This window comes from Drosophila albomicans, chromosome X (assembly GCF_009650485.2).
Source record: "Drosophila albomicans strain 15112-1751.03 chromosome X, ASM965048v2, whole genome shotgun sequence".
NCBI lineage: Eukaryota > Metazoa > Arthropoda > Insecta > Diptera > Drosophilidae > Drosophila > Drosophila albomicans.
Genome location: NC_047627.2, coordinates 13,463,359 through 13,481,414, shown reverse-complemented (window position 1 = coordinate 13,481,414; position 18,056 = coordinate 13,463,359). Strand labels below are relative to the sequence as shown.

The 18,056-nt window shown below is 37.3% G+C and overlaps 1 protein-coding gene across 5 annotated transcripts in view; it reads right to left on the bottom strand.

Moving 5' to 3' along the window:
• LOC117577893 (pneumococcal serine-rich repeat protein) overlaps positions 1 to 18,056 on the bottom strand; it is a 207,837-nt gene that overhangs the window by 38,861 nt on the left and 150,920 nt on the right. For all 5 annotated transcript variants that reach the window (XM_052007775.1, XM_052007850.1, XM_034262875.2 and 2 more), the window contains 3 exons: positions 11,921 to 12,112; positions 8,835 to 10,580; positions 7,215 to 7,343 (listed from right to left, as the gene is read on the bottom strand). In XM_052007775.1, coding sequence (XP_051863735.1) covers positions 7,215 to 7,343; positions 8,835 to 10,580; positions 11,921 to 12,112 — 2,067 coding nt within the window. The remainder of the gene's footprint in view (positions 1 to 7,214; positions 7,344 to 8,834; positions 10,581 to 11,920; positions 12,113 to 18,056) is intronic.

The following is an 18,056-nucleotide window of genomic DNA, read 5'->3' as shown; positions in this document are numbered from 1 at the left end:
GTGTGTGTGTGTGTGTGTGTGAGGGTGTGGGTGTGTGTGTGTGTTTGGTTGTGTATTTCGTTTGGCAGCCGAGAGAGAGAGAGTTTTGTAATATTTTTTCGTAATATATTTTTTTGTGTGTGCCGTTTGACGTTTTGGCTGTGGGGGTTTTTGGACTGTGTTGTTTGGCTGCGCTTTTGGCTGATTTTTAATAAAAATAAAATATATGTATACACATACATATGTGTGTGTGCTATGTATTTGTATGCCCACACACACACAAATCAGACACATAGAAATGTGCACAAAATACAAACAGCTAAGGCAGTTGAAAGATACTACAGAGGAACAAAACAAAACAAAACAAAATAACAACAACAAAAAAAAGAGAACAAATCTGTGAAAACAACAACAGTCAGACATTGAACGGAGAACTTTAAACTTTAAAGTTTTACTTCAAAAATCTTTCGCAGCCCAAAAGTATGCAACACTTTGCGTTGAGGCGCATTTAAATGCTGCGCCTACGCGTATGCAACATTATTTGTTCGTTCACTAATTGGCAAAATTTGTTGTTGTGAAGAGTGAACTTGACGGTGGCAAAGTTATTATTATTTTCGTTTTTTGTTGGCCAAGACTCGCTCTCTTTAAGCCAGCGAGCATTATGATGAAATGATGAAATTTGCAGCACTTTGCTTTGGGGAGCTCGTTCTACCCAAGTTTTGGGGCCCAAAAACAAACTAGGAAGGGAGGGAAAAGCGGCTGGGGCCAGAAAAACCACTTGAAAAACTTTGCAATCAACGCGGCGCACTGATTACAATGCGCAGGCAGCGCTGTCAACGTCGACAGCATAAATGTGCAATGTGCGTGGTCTGTAGAGTCAAAGTGCTTACACACACACATACATACGGCATATTTTTTCGCTTTGCCATTTGTTGCGTTTCGCGATTTTTGTTTGGACTCCGTTGAATGCACAATGTTGTATGTTTGTATGTGTGTGTGTGTGATTGACAGTAGCTCCATTGATAAGGCAACCGAGCAGGGACTAGGGAGCGTTTCATATTTTGTATAATGGAAATGCGGCTGCCTAAATGCAGTCAAAAGTTATGCGAGCCCAAATAAAAGGCAACGAAAAACAAAAAAACAAAAAAATATTACGCATACGCAGCTAAACAACAACAACACAGACACACATCGAGCAGAAGGAGCAGGACCTAAAGCTGAATCTGAATCTGAAGCAGCAGAGAGAGAGAGAGAGAGAGAGAGAGGGCAGCTGTAAAAAGCGATGACGACGACGATGACGCGGCATAAAATGCAAGCCCAACGACGACGACGACGCGACGACAGTGAGTTGAGAGGCACAGCCTAAAGGTATGCTACGAAAAAATTGCATAAAAGCAACGACGAGACGAACTCTGAGGGGCAAACGAGGGGAGGGTGGGGGGATGGATAAGGTAGCAAGCAAGTCATAAGAGTGGATGAGGCAAACAGTCGGCTTACGAAAAAAAAAAGAAGGTATTTGTTTCAAAATTAAATACGCGTGTGTATAGGTGTGTATGTGTGTGTGTGTGTTGTGTGTGTGTTGTGTTTGTGTTTGCCGTAAAAAGCAAGCAAAAGGAAAAAGAAAGCAAAAGTTGTTGGTTCTGTGCGTTGATTTTTGTCTTTTTGCGCTTATGCGCTGCCATTATTATTATTATTATAATTTCTAGACGCCCAAAGCAAGACGGCAGTGCGAAAGAGAGAGAGAGAGAGAGAGAGACACACACATATTTGCAAAAAGGAAAGTGTAAAAAGCAAAAGTATTTATGATGCGGCAAATGCGGCTTGGCTCAGGCTCTGCAGCAATGCCAAAAGTGAAGGCAACGAATTGCATAGCTCACACACACACACGCAGAGGGTAGCCATATGTGTGTGTGTGTGTGTGTGTGAACGTCAACGTCCGACAACGACTCCAGACGCGTGTGTCGTTGGCAACGTTGTTGTTGTATCTTTTTGCCTTCATTTTCTTTGCATTTTTGGTTTTTATTTTTTAGATAAATTTTTATTTGAATTTATGCACATGTGCGTTTCCTGTACCTTTGTATGTGTGTGAGTGCATAAATTGCATATGCCTATGTGTGTGTGTTCAGCTTCAGCTAGCGGTAAATTGATGCTAATGGGTATGCTCGGCACATGAAGCACGAAGTTTACTATCGATAGTAAGAAAGTCGGAAATATTTTTGATATATTTTTTCTGACAATAAGCTGACAGTTTGTGAAAGTAATTTATATTTTAATAGTCTTCATTTTTATTTTATTGTTGCTGATTGATGCCTATGACACATGAAGCACGAATTTAACTATCGATAGTAATAAAGTCAGAAATATTTTTGGTATTTTTTGTCTGATCTTGACATAAGCTGACAGTTCGTGAAAGTAATTTATATTTTCATCTTTATTTATTGTTTGCAGATTAATGCTAATGCGTATGCTCGGCACATGAAGCACGAATTTAACTATCGATAGTAAGAATGTCGGAAATATTTTTACTTTTTTTTATACGATCTTGGCAAAACAGTTTGTGACAGTAATTGATATTAAAATAGTTATCTTTATCTACCATATATCGCTGCAGATTAATGCTAATAGGTGTACTCGATACTTGGAACGAAATAAACTATCGATAGTTATATAGTCGGATCTTACCATATGTAATTGGATCACTTTATGAAAGTAATTTATGTTTAAAAAGTCATAATCGTTTTCGTTCGTTATCTATTTGAAGTTGCATTCAAATGCTAATCGTTACTAACGATAAATGACTACTATTTAATGTTTTATCGATAACGTTGACATAGCTGAACTAAAATTGTGTTTACTTGTTTATTGCTACTATGCATAAATGCCCATTCTATAATGTTTAATGTTATATCGATATCTTTGACATTGCTGAACTTACTAACGATAATGTGGAATTCATTTAAGTTTTATCGACATCGTTGATATTACTATCGATAAATGCCAACTCTCTTATGTTTTATCGATATCTTTGACATCGCTGAACTTTTGCCTCCTTTTAAAATTGTATGTGCAGCATTTGCCAATTTGTTGCGTCTGCTTCTCTGTCGTCTGTAATACTACTTTCTCACTCCCCACTTCTTAGACTCCTTCCCTCTGCTAGCAACCGTAATTGTAACCGTGCGTATGTATATGTGTATGTGTGAGTGTGTGTGTGTGTGTGTGTGCGTCCATGTGCGTCGCTAAAATTCGTCAAGCGTTGCAACAAAGTGCGTTTTGTGCTTTTTCTTTGCGCCGGCAACGTCCTCAATATTGTCGTCGAAAAAACGTAGAAGAAAAAAGTAGCTCTCACACACACACAAACGCACATGCACAGGGATTCACACACATACACATACACACACACACAGCTCCAAGAAATATAATAAAAACGACAGCGGCGACTAAATTTTTTTATATGTTTTCCTTCGTTTTTTTTGTGTTTTTTTTTTTTTTTGTTTTTGCGTGTTCACAAAAATTGTTCGCTTAAAAAGGAGTCAGGCGTCGGGGGAAGCGAGGCAACGATTGTGTCGAAAAAGGATCAGCGGAGGCAAAAAAAAAAAAAAAAACAAAAAAAGAAACAAATCAGGAAAAAAGAAAGCATTACGTGAACAAGAAGAAAGTGGTGAAAATGTGAAATAAGAAAACAAGAAAATGTAATGTGAAAATATATATTTGCCGGAAGCTAAATGTTTTGCCAGTTTGCAACTTGGCATTCTCCTGGCCAGTCCTTAACACATTGTCCCGCCCCTTTTCCTACTTAATACACACACACTTGAGCACAAGGTACAGTTGTGTTCAGCAAGCCTAAAGAGCACTTTTCTCATCTCCAAATACGAATATTCAATTAGAAACTGTACTTAAATTGTATTATTCGTATTCTATTTTGCACACATGACATTTTTCTCATTCGCCATTTTTATTTTCGAAATGGAGATTTTGCATAATAAATTATGCAATCGAAAGAGTTGGCAAAGCGACAGACAACAAGAAGGTCAAAAGCCCAAAGCCCGAAAAATGTCGCTACGATAAATAACCCAATATATGCCTCTCTATGCGATTCTCAATGCTTGCAGGTGGATAGGGATATCGAATTTACATACATGATAAAAGCATGTACTCTACGAAGAGTTAGTAAGGGTTTTATGGGTAAATAATTCATTCATAGTAGGGGATCAACAATTCGTGGAACTGCTTTCAATATGTACAAAAACAATTTGTGGAACTAGCTCATTGGCAGCTTACAGTGGAACTAGTTATTGATATACTATAAAGCATACGTTATGAGGAGATTCTTTGCATGTACTATAAAAACAATGTTCAGCAGAGGCATTTAATTTGATATATATATTATATTTTGAAAGTACTAGTACATCGAATTTGAAATATTTTCCACTCTATGGTATAGTCTCAAAGTAATATTATATCGAATTTGATATATTTTGTTGTCTATGGTATATTTTGAAAATAACAGTATATCGAACTTGATATATTTGGCACCGTTTGGTATTTTTCTAAAATATTAGTAAATCGAATTTGATATATTTTCCACTCTATAGTATATTTTGAAAGTATTAGTATTGAATATGATAAAGTTTGCAGTTTCTAGTATATTTTGAAAGTAATAGTTCAAAAAATTTGATATATTTTGCAGTCTATACTATATTTTGAAAGTACTAGTATATCGGATTTGATATATGCAACACTCTATGGTATATTTTGAAAGTAATAGTATATCAAATTTGATATATTTTGCACCGTTTGGTATATTTCTAAAATATTAGTATATCGAACTTGATATATTTTACACTCTATGGTATATTTTAAAAGTAATAGTATATCGAATTTGATATATTTAGCATCCTATATTATATTTTGAAAGTAATAGTATATCAAATTTGATATATTTTGTAGTCTGGTATATTTTGAAACTAATAGAATATGATATATTTTGCACTCTATGGTATATTTTGAAACTAATAGTATATCGAATTTGATATATTTTGCAGTTTATGGTATAATTTTAAAGTAATTAAATATTGAATTTGATATATGTAATACTCTATGGTATATTTTGAATGTAATAGTGTAGCGAATTTGTCATAGGGTATTTGCAGTATTGAATAAAAGGCTTTGAAGTTCAGTTCGCAGCGCGAAAAAAAGAGAGAGACAGAGAGAGAGAGAGAGCGAGCTTGACCCTGCCATATTGAAAATTATAGTGTTTGTAAGCATGCAACTGCAGCAACCACTACAGGCAGCAAGGACAACAAAATAACAGACAAAAGTATTAAATTAAAATAGGAAACAAACAAACAAAAAACGTGGACAAAGTAAATAAATAACACACAAAAAAAAAGAGAAGAAACATCAACAGCAAGAAGAAGAGGGAGTGAGAGAATTGCAAGCGGAAATTGCCAGCAATGTGTGATAGTGTGAGTGTGTATGTGTGAGGTAACGAAATCCGTTAGCCACACACACACACACATATATACACACACTGTAACAAAAAACTACATTAGAAACCAATGCAAACTAAACCGAAATGCAAAAGGAGCAAACAAAATAAACTAAATGGCATTTAGTTGTGCGAAAACTTATGGCAGCGAGTGTTTACTGTAGGTGTATGTGTGTGTGTGTGTGTGGAAGTGTGTGTGATTACATAGTCATGTTTGTATGTATGTGTACCTAGATATATCTGGCCTAAGGGGAATAGGCTAGGGAGTGCGAGTGAGGGAGATAGCATATTACGAATACAAGTGGACTAAAGAATAAACAAAGTGAAAGGGAGATAGACAGACAGAAAGAGACAGAAATAGAAAGGAAGATATAGTGAAAGAGAGTGACAGAGTGAAAGAGAGAGAGAGAGAGCTACACATTTAACAACAACAACGACAACATCAACATAAAGATAATATTTTTATACAAAAAAAAACAATATGAGAAATATTCAACTGAACACAGCTAACATTAGATTGGTATATTTTTGTGATTGTTTTGGTATTTTGCTGGTATATTCTTTTGGTTTTTTGATTATTTAGTACTTTGCTTTGTATGTGAAACAGAAAATTGAATAAATACTAGGTTTTTTTTTGGTTTTGTTGATTGATTAAACACAAAAAAAAATAGGAAAGAATAAATATATAGATGTATATATATTTATGGGATATATAGAGTTGATGTATAGGTTAAAATATAGCAATATATAAATATATATATATTTGGTTATATATAGATATATATATATATGTAGTTATATATAATATTGTATGTATGTATATAAAATTCATAGACAAAGAACACGACGAAGAGCAAAAACATATGTTGAGTTTTGATTTGTTTTCTTTGCTTAATATTTTTTTTTGTTACTTTTTGTATTATTTTCTTGTAATAAAATATATATAAAAATTTGTTTTTTTTTTCAATATAGATAAGTATGCAATGTATATAAATGGCAGGTATATAAACGACAGACAGAGAGAGAGAGACATAGAGAGTATGACAGAGAGAGATAGTGTTAGAAATATGTAGAGAGAGATAGCATTACGTAATAATCGTGTATAAAGTTACAAAACAAAATACGGAATCTGATTTTAAGAGTTCTTAAGTTCACAATTTTGAGAAAGAGAGAGAGTGAGAATGAGAGAGAGAGAGAGAGAGAGAGAGAGACAGAGCGTGTAGCCATATAAAGTGTATTAAATATATAATGTATTTACGTATTTACTAGAGTAACTATATTGAGAGATTTCTATAATAGTTGATAGGTTGATTCTATCTGTGAGTGAAATTTTGTTTGTCACGAAAAAAGAGTTTTTGTTTTTTACTTTGTGAATTTGGAAGAAAAAAATAGTTGTGGTTTAAATTTTTTTTTTTTTGGTTTGTTTTGGTTTTTGGGGGGAATGGGGTTGTTTTTGTTTTTTTGTAATGTTTATTTTGATTGTCAACTTTGTATAAAGACCTATCGAAGCAGCAAAAGCATTCACTGAATGGATCGGGGAATGTTTTCAATTTGTGGGAAATTCGTCAGTTTTTTTTTTTGTGTTTTAATTTTAGCGGGTATCGGGGAGTTTTATGTATATTTTTAAGAGGGCAGAGGGTTTTGTTTTTTGCTGGATTGCTGGGTTGCATGTTTTGTTTTTCTTTTCATTTTTTTTTTTTTTGATTTGATTTGGAGGGAGGATAATTTGGCAAATTGAAACACTTACCGACTCGTGCGAGGCGCGGTAGTCGAGATCGCCGCCAAGTCCGCCGCCAGCTGATGCCGAACGCGGTTGCATGTGTCTGCTGTGACTGCTGTTATCGTCCTCGCTGCAATCGATCTCTTTCTTGAGGCTCTGTAGTGATGAAAATAAACATGTAATTTGATTAAGAGAGGGTGAGAGATTTTAAGAACACACATACTATACAACAAATTGGCAAACTGAAACATATTTATATCTAAACGTAATTTATATGCGTTAACAGTGTTTTAATTGTATGTAAAAAGTGTGTTAATTGCATGTTAAAAGTGTGTCAGCTCTGTGTTAATAGTATATTAATAGTATGTTAACAGTGTGTTAACAGTATGTCAACAGTGTATTAACCGTATGTTAACAGTATTTGAACAGTGATTTAACAGTGTGTAAATTGCATGTTTAAAGTGTGTCAACTCTATGTTAATAGTATATTAACTGTATGTTAACATCGTGTTAACTCTATGTTAACAGTATTTAGCCGTATTTTAACAGTATTTTAACAGTGATTTAACAGTATGTTAACTGCATGTTACGAGTAAGATAAAATATAGCTATGATAAGATGTAGCTATGTCCGTCTATCTATCTGTCCGTATAAAATACTGGATCTCAGAGAATATAAAAGTCATAAATTTTCTCAACAGCACAAGTTTGATTTCTCACTTTTGCCCCGCAAATTGAAAAAAATCAAATAGCAAATGTATTTTTGAAGCAAGAGTCACAGTTTTTGGCATATACAATAATAACAACAGAATTTATTTGTTGTATTGTGAAAGTCATTTAAGAAAATATTTTATATTGCTAAAAAAAAAGGATGCTACTGTTTGATTTGAGTTGCTTTCATTGCCAATTTGGTGTTTTTTGGCACTCTATGGTATATTTTGAAGATATAATTTGATATATTTTGCCATAAACCATAAGGATAGTCAATTTTGAAAGAATTTTATATTTTTTGGACTCTATAGTATATTTGGTAAGTAATGGTATATTTTGAAGGTAATAGAATATCGAATATGATATATTATGGTATATTTTCCAAAGAATAGTATATCGAATGTGAAATATTGTTCACGCAACGGTATACTTTGAAAGTAATAGTATATAGAATTTGGTATATTTGTCATTCTCCGGTATATTTTAAAAATAATAGTATATCAATATACCAAATATAACATTCGGTATTTTGTTGGTGCATTAATTTAGTATATTCTAAGTATTCTAAGCTACGAAGGTAGCTTCGAGATGAAATTAGCCAGAAAATCGAATATAATAATATATAATATATTATGGTACATTTTCCAAAGAATAGTATATCGAATGTGAAATATTTTTCACGCAATGGTATATTTTGAAAGTAATAGTATATAGAATTTGGTATATTTTGAAAATATTAGTATATAAATATACTAAATATAACATTCGGTATTTTGTTGGTGCATTAATTTAGTATATTCTAAGTATATGGTACTATTTTGAAGTTACGAAGGTAGTTTCTAGATGAAGCTTTCTCATCAATGAGAAGTTGAAAGAGCTTAGCATGGCTAAAATGTACTGCTGTAGACAGATAGTGTACTTAATGGGCATCACTTACCAATGGCACCGATTGCACTGGCAAGAGTCCGGCAACGACGGGATTCATGAGGCTGGAGGCGCGTCCGTCGTTGGTGTTGCCGCCGTCGCGCGACGAACGCGACGCTGGACGCGCTGACTGTGCCATGGACAGGCTAAGATCGGAGGCGCCTCCGCCCGGTGTCGATCGAGCCGATTCAATGGCCGCGGCAGCAGCGGCGGCGGCTGCTGCTGCTGCGGCAGCTGCTGCGGCGGCAGCCGATGATGAGGGCAAGGTGATCAACGGCGATGGGATGACGGTGGAGCTTGTGGAGAGATCAACGCCACCGCCACCGCTGCTGGACATCTTCATGTTGAGGCCCATATCGTTGCTGCTGTTGTCCGCCTCATCATCATCGTCCAGATCCATTTCATCATCGTAATCATCGTCGAGCACCTCGGTCTTCGGCTGCAGCCGACCGGCGGTGGCCGGTGAATGCAGCAATGCCTCGTGTTCGGCCCGCAGCACATCGTCGACATCATCATCGTCATCGTCGTCGGCATCGGCATCGCCGTCTCCATCATTGTTCGCAGATCGATCGTCGTGCGCCAATCGAGCGCTGTGATGCGCAATGCGCTGGGCAATGTCTCGGGCTGTGGCCACCGATATCCGGCAATCGTTATCCTCCATCTCATCGTCATTGTCATTGTCATCGGCATCGGCATCGATCTCAGCATCGCCATCGGCATCGCCCGAGGCATCGGCCTCAGCATCGTCGTCGTCTTCGTCATCGTCGACGGCAACCACATTGCTGCTCGTCAGCGCTGTTGCAACACAGTCGCCGTTGCTGCCACTTGGCGAGCCGCCTCCTGTGGCTGTTGCTGTTGCTGCTGTCGCTGAGGCGGAGGAGGAGGAGCAGGTGGCCTTCATTTGGTTGCTGCTGTTGTTGTTGATGTTCTTGTTGCTGCTGCTATTGGCATTGCTGCTGCTGCTGTTGTTATTGTTACTGTTGCTGCTGCTGTTGTTGTTGTTGTTACTGTTGCTGCTGCTGTTGTTGTTGCTGGTATTGCTGCTACTGTTGTTGTTGTTGTTGTTGCTGCTGCTGTTGTTGTTGTTGTTGTGGCTACCACTTGAGCTCTCAGGCGGCTCAACAGACGCTACAGCGACAGCGGCGGGTCTTTGATAGAGATCTAGCGGCATTATTGGTGTATCATCCTCCATGTCATCCTCGTCCAGCTCATCCTCATCCTCATCCTCGAGCAGATCGATGGCTGTCACATGGCTGGAGCTTGCCACCGCACTGCTGCTTGCCGCACGCTTCGGCGGCGTCGGACTGCAGCGTTCGCTTGCCTCTCGCTTTGTCCCCAGCGACGTTTCCGTCGTTGATGCGGTTGTTGATCCCGCTCCCGCTCCCGCTGCTCCGGCTGCGCCTGCTGTAGTTGTTGTTGTGCTTGTTGCCGTCGTACTTGCTGTTGCTGTGGTTGTTGATGTGCTGCTCGTGCTGCCCGCAGCAATTGTTGCCGCTGTGTTCTTGTCCGCTGCTCCAGCTGTCGCTGTTGTTGTTGTCGCTGCTGCTGTTGTTGTTGCTGCTGCTGCTGTTGTGGCTGTTGCTCCCGATGCTGCTGCTGTTGTGGCATCCAGGGCTGCAGCCGCTGGACTATCGGCCGCCTTGCTGCCACCGCCCGCTCCGCCGCCGCTGGCCTGCGAATGGGGACGCAGTCGATCCGGTTCCCGTTCGGGTTCCCGCAACGTCGTATTCTGATTTGTCATCTCGGCTAGGCCTTTAACCTGTCGAAGCACATTGATTAGTACGTTGAATAAATATAGGGAAGATAGAGATAGATCGGTTTGCCTTTGTCTACGTTTCTGGCTCTCTCTCTCTCTCTCTCTGACTGTATGTCCTCTATAATGTGTCCTCTCTGTATTTTACTCACTACGGGTCTTAGTTGCTTTGGCTGACAGTCTGGTATATTTTGCACACTATGGTATATTTTTAATGTAGTACTATATCCATGTACCAAATATATCATTTGGTATATTTTTAGTATTTTATTTGTTGTTGCTTTGACTGACAGTCTGGTATATTTTGGTATATTTTCAATGTTTTACTACATCATTTTAACAAATATAGCATTTGGTATATTTTTAGTATTTTTGTGGTATATTATTTGTTGTTGCTTTGGCTGACAGTCTGGTATATTTTGCACTCTATGGTATATTTTCAATGTAGTACTATATCGGTGTACCAAATATATCATTTGGTATATTTTTAGTATTTGTGCGGTATATTATCTGTTGTTGCTTTGGCTGACAATCTGGTATATTTTGCACTCTATGGTATATTTTCAATGTAGTACTATATCAATGTACCAATTATATCATTTGGTATATTTTTAGTATTTGTGTGGTATATTTTAAAAACGAATACCGCACTGTTTTGCTTTTACTCACAATGGGTAGCGGGTATATCAATATACCAATTATAGCTTTGGTATATTTTTAGTATTTTTGCGGTCTATTAACGGTCTGGTGTATTTTGCACTCAATGAATGTAGTACTATATCCATGTACCAAATATAACATTTAGCATATTTTTAGTATTTGTGTGGTATATTTTAAAATTAATACTGCATTGCTTTGTCTTTATTCACAATAGGTCGAGCACACTCAACTGTAGCTTTCTTACTTGTTTTTCATTATTTCTCTTCATTCGTTCGCCATTTTTGGTCCCCAAATATCCAGCTTGGAGATTTTCTATTTTTTTCTATATTTCAGTGGGTTTCATTATTTGTTTCTCTCTCTCTCTCTCTATCTCTCCCTCTTTTCGTGTGGCTGTCCACTTATATAAGTTTCTGCCTCTCTCTATCCTTCACCCTCTGTATATCAACCTATCTTTTTTCTTTTTTTTCGTCCGTATGCCCATTCATGCCTCTCTGTTTCTTCTCCTCTATTATTCTATCATCTCGAATGACTCTCTATGTCTCTCTCTTTCTCTGCCTGACTAACTATCTTCTTAATAAGCTTTTCTATCTGACTGTCTGTCTCTTTTTGTTGATCCAACATTTTCTTATTTATCGGACTTTCTCTCTCTATCCCTTTCACTCCTGTCGCTCTCGCTCTCTACTCACCTTGAGTGATTCGGCTGTCTTGAGCAGCGCTGGCAACTGACAATATTGCACGTTCACCTCGCCCTTGTACATGAATTCAACTAATGTTTGCAGCTCGGCAAAACGGACGTCCTTCAGTATCACAATTGGATGTGGATCGGAGTGCTGCAGAAACAGGCTCTGGAAATACGACGAGCAGGCCGACAGGACCACCTGAAATGCAAGAGAAGCAAAAGAAATATAGTTAAAGCCAATGCAAAATTTGCAACTTATATAAAGATCTTTTAATTATACATATTGTAACTATCGAATAATTTCGATCATTCATTATGTTTTATCGCATATTTCTTAATTCGTATTAAAAGTTAGTTTTAAAGGAAGTATATTACAAATATTATATATTACTAAACGATACTTTAATAAAGCTAAAATGCAGACAAAAAAAAAAGCAGCTGACTAAGATTTAAAACACTAAGCCATATCGATAGTTTAAAGTTCTATATATATCGATCATTCAGAATAGAAGTTAATGATAAAATGCAGACAAAGGAACAGTTGTCTAAAATTTAAAGGACAGACAGAATAAAATACAAAATGATATCGATATTTTGAAGACCTATATATATATATATATATATATATATATATATATATATATATATATATATATATATATATATATATATATATATATATATATAAACTATAAAAACTATAAAACTATAAAAAAAATATTAAAAGATCGATACTTTCAAGTTCGATGTATATTGAACTCCCATAAGTATTGATGACTTATAAGTTATATTAAGCCCAGACTTGTTTATGAAGAAAAGAAATTCCTTAAAGAACTCACATAAAAAGCAGCTGCTATGTTCGCATCACAATAATCGATTGACTGCGTCTATCGATAGCATGTTTATTGCTGACCATTAGACGCGCAATTTACTAACAGTAAATCGATAATGAGAATTTATCGATTGCCCCGTTTTTTTTATCTATTAGCGCTCAGCGCATAATTCAAGTGTATCGATAACTGCATATTTATCGATAGTACATTAGAAAGACAGAGAGTTGCGAACTACGTTGCCATGCAACGTCAAGTTGCGAGTGGGCAACTGGAAGGCAGGAGGGGGGGCGAAAGGCATTTATTAGATTTACGATCGGTGTTGGTGCTTTGAAGATGCAGACAAACGTGGTCAGTCCTCTGCTGGCCAACTGGCTGTGATTGCTGCGGGCGTCAAGGCGTGAACACGCCACGAATGACAATGCGCTGCCAGCAACCAGCAACGAGCAACTAGCAACTAGCAACCAGCCAGCAACTGGAATGAGAGCAACAACAACTCTTGCCACATATCTGTCGATTTTTATGTGCGCTTGCACGCCTTGGGGTATGCAATGCACTCTTCGGGAATCGGGAATCGAGAGTTGGAGTTGGAGTTGGAGTTGGAGTTGGGGGAAGCAATGTTGTAAATTTTCATGGCTTGGCAAATTGAAAAGGCGTCGGCCGCGCATTTCGCATATAGATTCGCCAGCCAGCCGCAGTCTTCTGGCCTAATGAGCTTTTTTCTTTTTCTTTCCCTCTCTCTCTCTCTCTCTCTCTCTCTCTCTGTCTTTCTCACTCGTGGTCGAGATCGTGGTCTCTGCTCCTGGAGTCGCCTGTCACGCGCCGTTTGCGCTAGAATTTATTTAAAAAAATGCAATCGGCGCGCACACGCCCCCAAAAAAAAAAAAAAAAATGTAAGAAAAAAAAATCATAGGAAAATCGCAAAAATGAGCGTTAATAAATTCACGCGCATATTAGTGTTGTTCGACGGGGGAGGAGAAAGGGAAGAGGAAAGCGAAGTAGGGGAGTCTGGCATTAAGAAAATCGAATTTCCTGATTACAAAAAAACGCGGACAGCAGCTTTTACAGTAGGAGGCGCTGTCCAAAGCGGCGCAAATTGCCAACACTTTTAATTGAACGCCTTGCGGTCGCAGTTGCTGCCTCAGTCGCTGCCTCAGTCGACGTCTCAGTCGCTGGCTCAGTCACCAGTGTTATTATTAACATTGCTGGCATAACGCCCCCAAAGCTAATGAACGCCAAAGGCTTTGATTTCCAACGCCACGCGCATGTTGCATGTAATTTGCAGCCCCAAATAGTCAACAGCATAAATTGCAATAGATTAACTAACAGCAGTATTTTAAAAGGGGGAAAGTGAGAGCAAAGAAAGGGGGACCATCTAAAGTACGACTTATAGATTGCGTGTCCTGTGGAGGCGTTGCCACTTTCTCGAATCGCAATCGTCAGCGAATTTAAATGAAATTACAAAAGAGCACCAACGCCTCACAGCTGCACGTGACTAAAGATGATGATCAAAAGCCAAATGAACTGGAAATGTTGCAAGTCTTTGCACTTGCAACGCCACAACTGCAACTGGAATGCGAGCTTGCAACTGCAACTGCAATGTTTTGCTCAGTTTATCTATTGGCAATTACGCGCTACGCACTTGCCATTAATCAATGCACTAAATTGGCAATGTGTCTTTTAAAGGGCTCGATCCTTAACTAGTCTGGCAACGCCCAGTCGCCAACTCTACCGATCGACGGCAATTTCAGCCAGAACTAACATCAGTTGTAAGCTTTTGCGATCGATATTATCATTAAGAATAAAAGTAACAAGAGCAAAACGAAGTAGATCGTTGAATTAAGTGCTGCCCTTTTCCACACTTGTCAGTCGTTTAAGCTTAAATGATCGATGAGTTATCGATCTATATTTACAGATCAAGACCAAACAAAATAAATATATATTATTGGTTGCAAAGAATGTCATATCACTATAGGTTCAATAATATAAAAACTATTTTCTGCCTCTTTTAAAGATAGCATGTCTGATCAATTAGGAAGTGATCGACATTAACTGATATTTAACAATAAAATAAAATAAAAATTATATTCTACTAATAGATATATAATAAAATATATTGAATAAAGAATAAAGTAGCTGCATTTTTCTCAACTAAAATCGTTTAAGCATAAATCATCGATCAGTTATCGATCAAGTCAAAAGAGAATGTCACTTCACAATTGAGTAAATAATCTAAAAATTAAGTACTGTTTTATTTTTCAATTAACATATCTGATCGATCAGAATGTGATTGACATTAACCAATATTTAATAACAAAAGAAAATAAATGAATCTCAAATGAGAGAAAAAATGAATTTAACAAAAAAGTAGCTGCTGACTTTTCCTACACTGGGCAGCAGCATTTTCCACAACGTGAAGTAATGACCCATTTATGATCAATCAGAATGCGATTGATATTGTATATCGATCAATTATTTAATAGCAAGTACATAATGTTTTAGTACTTTCTCTTATCTGCGAATAGTTCAAATAATGTAAAAATTCCACACTTGGCATTGCACGTGTGGAGGCATGCAACATGAGGTTGCAAGCAGTTGATTTCAGCTCGTTTATGGTAAATCAATAAAATGAAATTATAGCATAATTACACGAATATTTGCCATAAAAAATGCTATAATGCAAATTATAGAAATTTGCGCACATTTAAAGTGCGGCACGATGGCAAGGGAGAGCCAAATTAAATAAACTAGATAAAGGAGAAGGAGGAGGAGATGGAGTAGAAAAATAAGAAGAAGAAGGGGAGGAGGAGGAGGAGTAGAAGGAGGAATAGAGCTAATAATAATGCTTGCAAAAGCCGCAAATTGTGTTGATCAGCCTGAGGAAGAGTTGAGCGTTGGATTTGAGCATCGAGCATCGAGCTGGGCACAGCCGAGGCATGGACTGGGGCAGGTGGCAGGTGGCAGGATGCGGGTGGGGCAGCTTGGGTGGGGCAGGAGGTGGAGGTGGTGGGTGCAGTTGTTCGGTGGCTATTTGTGGCAGTAGCGCGAGCATCAAAAGATGCAACTGCAGCTGCAGCTTAAATTATATTAAGACATAAATGTGGACACAGAGGACGTTGCCACAACTTGCGACTTGCAACGCGGCCCAAAATGGACAACAACAATGAAAAAGAGCCGCAAGCAACAAATGCAAAATTGCAGCAGAGCAACTGCTGCAACTGCAACAACTGCAAAAATCTATGTATGCGTGCATGTGTGTGTGAGTGAGAGAGAGAGGAAGCGATATGCAAACATAATAATTTGCATATTTCGCCGCAGTGTTTTGAGGAGACCCGCCGACTGCTCCGATGGTGGTCAAGCAACAACAACAACAGCGTAAATATTTTCAGGGAGTGGCTATAATAGAAATGTTAACCTTTTGCAGCAGAGACTCGCCAGCAAGTCGTTTACACACCTATCTCTTTCCCACACCCAACTTTTCGCTTACGCTCGCTTTGCTGCGTTCGCAGTTTTAGAGCCATAAAGCAGTCACGTTTCGTTAGGTCAGCGCTTGTCAAACCTGCCTGACTGACTCACAAAACTGTGAAATAATGCGAGACTGTCAAATAATGAAACATTTTTCTGTGCACACTTGCACACATAAAAATAGCACCACTTTTATTAGAATGTTCATTTGTTTTTCTTTAAATATTTGTTTATTAACATTTTATTATTAATATCATACGAGTTAAATTGATGTTTTTTTTAGTCACATTTTTTAGTGTCTCTATTTTCAAGTTCACAGCTGTATACGTACATATATATTATAGTACGAGTTGCAGTACTCATAAATAACTACTAACTGCACTCACAACTCACGATTCACGACTATCAAATGATGCCTCATTGGGCCTCGGGTTAGTCATCTTCTCGGGAAGCTGTAATATCTTATTTTGTGCAACTAAAATAATGACTTCAACTATCGCGAGATACTGTATCAAATTGTAGAGACAGTGAAATAGTTTATAGGCTGCTTGATGGTCAAAAGTTGACTAATATGAAATGGAAAATATTCGGAATTATTCTGTTTTTTTTTTTATTATTATTATTATTACTACATGAGATTGTGTAGAAATTGTGGAGACAGTGAAATAGTTTTTTTTCAGTTTACATATTAAATGGAATATATTCTGAATTTAATCTGAATTATTCGGTTTTTTTGGTTGTGGAATATCTACATTTCATAGAAAATTATTATTGGACATTCTATAAGAATTGTTGAGACAGTGAGTTAGTTTTTCAAAAGATGACTAATATGAAATAGAATATATTCAGTATATACAATTTAGATAAAATTACTACAGAAGATTATATAGAAATTGTAGAAATGAAATTTTATATTTTGAAATTCTATATTATTCTGTTTTTTGTATTTTCACGTTTTTATTTTTATGTGGATCTGTACAAAACTGTAGAGACAGTGAAATATTTTTGTGAATATGAAATCGAATATGTTATGTATAATATAGAGCTTAAATTTAAACTTCAAATGGAAATCATTAAGAGAAATGAAAATAATTGGAAGACTTTATATGAATTCACTATGTATACCACATCTGAGGAACATTATTCCGGAAATATGCAATGTATAATGTGATGCGGTGTTTTTTTTATTAATTTATATACAATTTTATTGTCGGATTCGATAACAAACAAATCATAAATATATTTTGCGTACGATTAACAAAAGCTTTGCAGTTAACTTGGCTTTTTTTCGTGAAGCTGATTAATGGCCAACACAAAAAGAGGGAAGCTTAGTGAATAATGCAAAAAAAAAGAACAAAAAATATTAATAAATTACTGCAGAAAAAGGCCAAAGAAAAAAATATGGCATTTCTAATTTAACAACTGCGCTTCAAATAAAAATTGCGTTTTTTTTTTTTTTTTTTTTTTTTGTGTGCCAACTGCTGCTATTTAATTATTTTCTTAGAGCTCATTTCAACGGCAGCGACGATGACGACGACGACGTCGGCGGGGGCACAGCGTGAGAGCAAGACAGAGAGTGTGAGAGCGGGAGAGAGAGAGAGAGAGCGAGCGGGCAGCAACCACACACATCACATGTTGACCTTGATATTCGCATTCGCAGCGGAACCAACTTTGTGTGTGCAAGCAGCGTCTGTCTGTCTGTCTGTATGTGTATGTGTGTGTGTGTGTTGTTCGATGCGGCGACGTCGACGGCGTGCAAAGCATTAAGCAGAAACAGCGTCAGCGCACGCAACGCAGCAGCTGAGAGCTTTGTCGTTAGTGTAGCGTGCGAAACGACAGCCAAAGAAG